Source organism: Cariama cristata, unplaced genomic scaffold, assembly GCF_000690535.1.
Source record: "Cariama cristata isolate BGI_N322 unplaced genomic scaffold, ASM69053v1 scaffold23449, whole genome shotgun sequence".
Taxonomy (NCBI): domain Eukaryota; kingdom Metazoa; phylum Chordata; class Aves; order Cariamiformes; family Cariamidae; genus Cariama; species Cariama cristata.
The window spans coordinates 1-4,253 of NW_009634363.1; the positions used below are offsets into that span (position 1 = coordinate 1).

The following is a 4,253-nucleotide window of genomic DNA, read 5'->3' on the forward strand; positions in this document are numbered from 1 at the left end:
CGGGGCTGGTGGCTCTCCCTGGATGGGCCTTTTTCTTCCCTGTTATGCAAGCTATAAATATGGGCCAATCCCCAAACACCCCCCCCTCCACCCACGGCAGTAAGTCAGCAGGATTAAGCCATTTGGTGCTGATAAGAGTGCTGGGGTGGGAGGGGTGCTGGCTGTCTCAGATGAGGACTTCTGCTTCACAGCGGTCAGGAGCGTCAAGGTTCATTGCTGCCGTGCCCCGCTGCGAGTCTGCACCCCCACGTGAGAGGTGCCAGCGCCGGAGTTGCATCCTCGCAGGCGGCAGCGCCCTTGGCTGGCTATGGCCAAGGACGAGCGTGCTGGGTCACACCCGGGTTTGCTCTCCTCTCGCCTTCCAGGTCATTTCTGACTTCGACATGACGCTGAGCAGGTTTGGGTGCAACGGCAGACGCTGCCCCACTTCGCACAGTGAGTTGAAGCCGTTGTTTTTACTGCTGGTAATTCTGTTTGTTTTCCGTGTTTGTGTTCTCGTTTGTGGCTCCGGTTTTCCTCTGCCTCCCTCCTTTGCTGAACCCGACTGCTCCGTCTTGTTCTCTCTCAGTGCAGCTCTGGGCCTCAGCCTCTTGCAGCAGCGGCTGCTGGCCCCCGGGCAGCCCACAGCCCGCTGCAGAAGCCATCCCCTGGTCTTGCTGCTTGTCCTTCTAACCCTTGCCTCCTGCAGCTTGCTAGCACTGGCGCTGCTCTCTGCCAGCTGAGCGATGCCCTACGGTCAGCGCGTGCTGCAGGTTCGCAGTGGGAGCCGCTGTGTTGAGACCCCGCAGCGATCCTGTGCTGGGGTCGATGTGCCACACACCGCGTGTGTTCGGGAAGAGCTGGTGCTGGAGACGCAGGATAGTTGCCTTTTAGAAAGCTTTTTTATGTTTCTGGGCTACAACGTTGGCATTTCGTTGTCTTTACAGATATCCTCGATAACAGTCGTGTTATCAGTGAGGACTGCAAGAAGAAGGTAGGTGCTGGTTTTTAAGGCACTGCTTCTTGGCTCTGTGTTTTTCGTCCCTGTCACCCATCATCAGGAGGCTGCACTGGCTCGCGTCAGAGCTCTCCAAGCTGCGCCTTGCTGCCGGCACAGAGAGCGGGGCCAGCGCCCAGGCTGCATTTCAGCCAGCGGTGATCGAAGGGAAATGTAGTTTTGGCATTTTGGGCCTGATAAAAGGACAAAGGATGAATGTGTGTGCATCTGTACGTGCAGGGTTTGAAGCAAGGTGAGAGTCAGCCAGGCTGCCGGAGGGTTAATGCTTGCTTCCGAGATCTCCACATTTGCTCAGAGTGAGGTTGCTTAGTGAAATGGGTTTGGCTGTGTTTTTCATTAGGAAGTGTGATGCTTTAGAGGAATTTAGAAATGCCTTTTTTTTTTTATTTTTTACAGTCTCTTTAGAAGTGGTGTTCACTCTGTTCTTTTTCCATCTGTACAACGTTCCAGCTGAAAGATCTGCTGCACTATTACTATCCCATTGAAATCGATCCCAACCGGACCCTGGAAGAGAAACGTCCCCTCATGGTGGAGTGGTGAGTGCTTGTATGCGATGAACTTGACCTTGTCCTGGCAACTTCTAGCCTCTGAGGACTACGAGACAGAAGGCCTGAACTGTCTCTAGGCTTGGTGGCAGTACCGGGAAGTTTTGGTTGTTATTTCTCCGACTGCCTTGAGGCTGCCGCCCAGGAAGCTCACTCTGCTGCCTTTCCCTAGGTGGACCAGGGCCCATGAGCTGCTGTCGCAGCAGAAGATCCAGAAGGGTGACATAGCCCAGATCGTCAGAGAATCGGACGTGATGCTGAGGTACGGGCTCGGGGTTCGGCTGCCCGCGGCCCTTTCTCTCCTGCCACTGTGCGAGCGGGTCTCCTTGCTTTCACCCTGATCTACGCGCCGTCTCCATAGCATGGCAGATGCAAATCTCCCTTCCTGGGACCGAGCTCTGATCACGAAAGAGCCGAAACTCTGTGCCAGGAGCGGCAGCCTGAGTTACTCCCTGGCTGCAGGCTGCTCTGTTCACGGCTGACCCCTTCCTGATCAGAAATGGCTTTCGCCTCCCTTGAGTCTTGGCGAGGAGCAGCCGAGGGGATGGGTGATGGGCAGAGCTCCCTGTTTGCAGGGTGGGCTGCGGGGACAGCGTGCAGCTCCCCTCTTCCAGGGGAGATTTTTCTCTCCACGCGTTGTAGCTGCTGGGCCTATCCAGGCCCTTGGCTCAACATCAGATTTCACCCACAGCACAAACATGTTGCGCTAAAACTTGCTGTTAAAGCTGGCCTTGGCAGCGATGGCCCTAAAACTGGCTCAGGGAGCTGTGGTTTGAATGAGTTGCCAGTCTCGAAGAGGAGACGGTACCGAACGGCCGGGTTTTCATGAGCCCAAGTTCCCCTTCTGCACGGAAATCGTGTCCTGGCAGACTCGGGCTGTTGCACGTTTGTCTGATTGTCCTCACAACCAGCCCGACCTGTTGTGCATCTCTAACGTTCGGTTTCCGAGTGGGCTGGCAGCACCCACTCTCGTGGGCCTGTGCAGGCACGCTGTGCCGTGTGCCCCCGGTGAGGAGCTGGGTGCCGTCGGGAGGTGCTGGGCAAATCACTCCCCGCTAGGTCGCTGCTCCCAGGAGGGCTCTGGGGTTCCGCTGCACACCCCTTGCACGCGCAGTGAACGCCACCGAAATGCTGGTGCCACGGAAAGCTCATGCTTTTTTGCAGAGCTCATACGTGCATTTTTGTTTGGGAAGTCCTGGGCAGAAATACGGCCTCGCAGCTGGGCTGAGGGCGCTCCCAGCCCACGGGGCGCCGGGCATCTCGCTGCGAGCTGGGAGTGCTAATACAGTACTGTGCAATGGACACTTCTGCTCTAGGGATGGATTCAGTGAGTTATTTGATCAGCTGCATAAGTACAACGTCCCCCTGTTCATCTTCTCTGCTGGCGTCGGTGATGTCCTTGAAGAGATTATCCGTCAGGCCAACGTCTTCCACTCAAACGTCAACGTGGTGTCCAACTACATGGACTTTGATGATGATGTGAGTTTCTGTGTCACGTACACATGGTGAGCTTGCGGAGAGGAGAGTTGTTCAACTGGAATTGAGGGCTGCGATACGTTTTAACAGAGGCACCACTAGGTTAAAAGCTGCCTGTTAACATTTTTAAGTATTTGATCCCTGTAAATGGAGCTGACCCTTTGCAGGGTCACGGGAAAGCCCTACGGGCTGGTCCTGGCCTCCCGCCCCACTCGGTCTGCCGTCAGGGATTGTGACTGCTCCCACCATAGCAGCCCTCTGAACATCTGCACGTCTCTTACAATGAAGCCCTCTGTTCCCACGGGTGGCGTGTTGGGACAAATAGTCCTCGGGGGAGCACGGGACAGCGTGACAGTCCTGCCTTCTGCAAGGGCCCTGCTCTGCCCTGGGGCTCCTCGACTGCGGCTTTCCGTGGCCCCTGAGCAGCTCCAGGGCAGCGCAGAGCCCCGACCAAGGTCTCCAGGATCTCCATCCTTTGGGTTTGTTCTCACCATCTGGGAAGGCCTTGCCCTGCAAAAGGGGACTCCTGGGGACTGTCTCCAGGTGTTCATGGCTGCTGGGATTCCAGACGCCTTGGGGATGTCTTTGAGATGGGAGCTGGTGACCTGTGAGCATCCCCCCGTTTGCCTGTTCGAGGAAGGGTACTGAGACTGCGGCACAGCAGAGGGATTGCTGCAGGATCAATTTGTCTGTCCTGTTTGCACAGGGAGTCCTCACGCGTTTCAAGGGACCTCTCATCCACACCTACAACAAGAACAACAGCGTCCTGCAGGATACAGAGTATTTCCAGCAGCTGAGCACTAGGACGAGCATCATCTTGCTGGGGGACTCCATGGGTGACCTGACGATGGCAGACGGCGTTCCCAGTGTGGAGAACATCCTCAAGATTGGCTTTCTCAATGACAAGGTGGGTGTGAGAAGCAGTTGTCTTGCTTCCCTGCCAGCCCTCCCCAGGTGCAAAGCCTGGGGAGGAGCAGAGAGGGGCAGGCAGCTGCCCGAGTGATTCGGGGTGTGCGAGAGATTTGTACGCGCTCCCGTGGGCTGGGTGGAGGGAGCTCAGGGGGTGTCTGCTGAGCTCCCGGTGCACCTGGGGCATTGTCCGGGTGGTTATCGACCCCTCTTCTCGGTAACATCAAGAGATACAAGGGCTGTGGGTGCAGCATCTTCGTTCTCAGCTGCTGGTGTTTACAGTCCTCTCCTCTCTCTGGGGCCCTCTCCTCTCCACCCTGTCCCGC

At 56.7% G+C, this 4,253-nt stretch overlaps 1 protein-coding gene across 1 annotated transcript in view; it reads left to right on the plus strand.

Moving 5' to 3' along the window:
* Positions 1-365: 365 nt before the first annotated feature.
* NT5C3B (5'-nucleotidase, cytosolic IIIB) overlaps positions 366-4,253 on the plus strand; it is a gene marked incomplete at its 5' end in the record, with an annotated part of 4,004 nt that continues 116 nt past the window's right edge. The window contains 6 exons of the mRNA XM_009707128.1: positions 366-435; positions 927-973; positions 1,448-1,533; positions 1,715-1,804; positions 2,859-3,021; positions 3,725-3,949. Coding sequence (XP_009705430.1) covers positions 366-435; positions 927-973; positions 1,448-1,533; positions 1,715-1,804; positions 2,859-3,021; positions 3,725-3,949 — 681 coding nt within the window. The remainder of the gene's footprint in view (positions 436-926; positions 974-1,447; positions 1,534-1,714; positions 1,805-2,858; positions 3,022-3,724; positions 3,950-4,253) is intronic.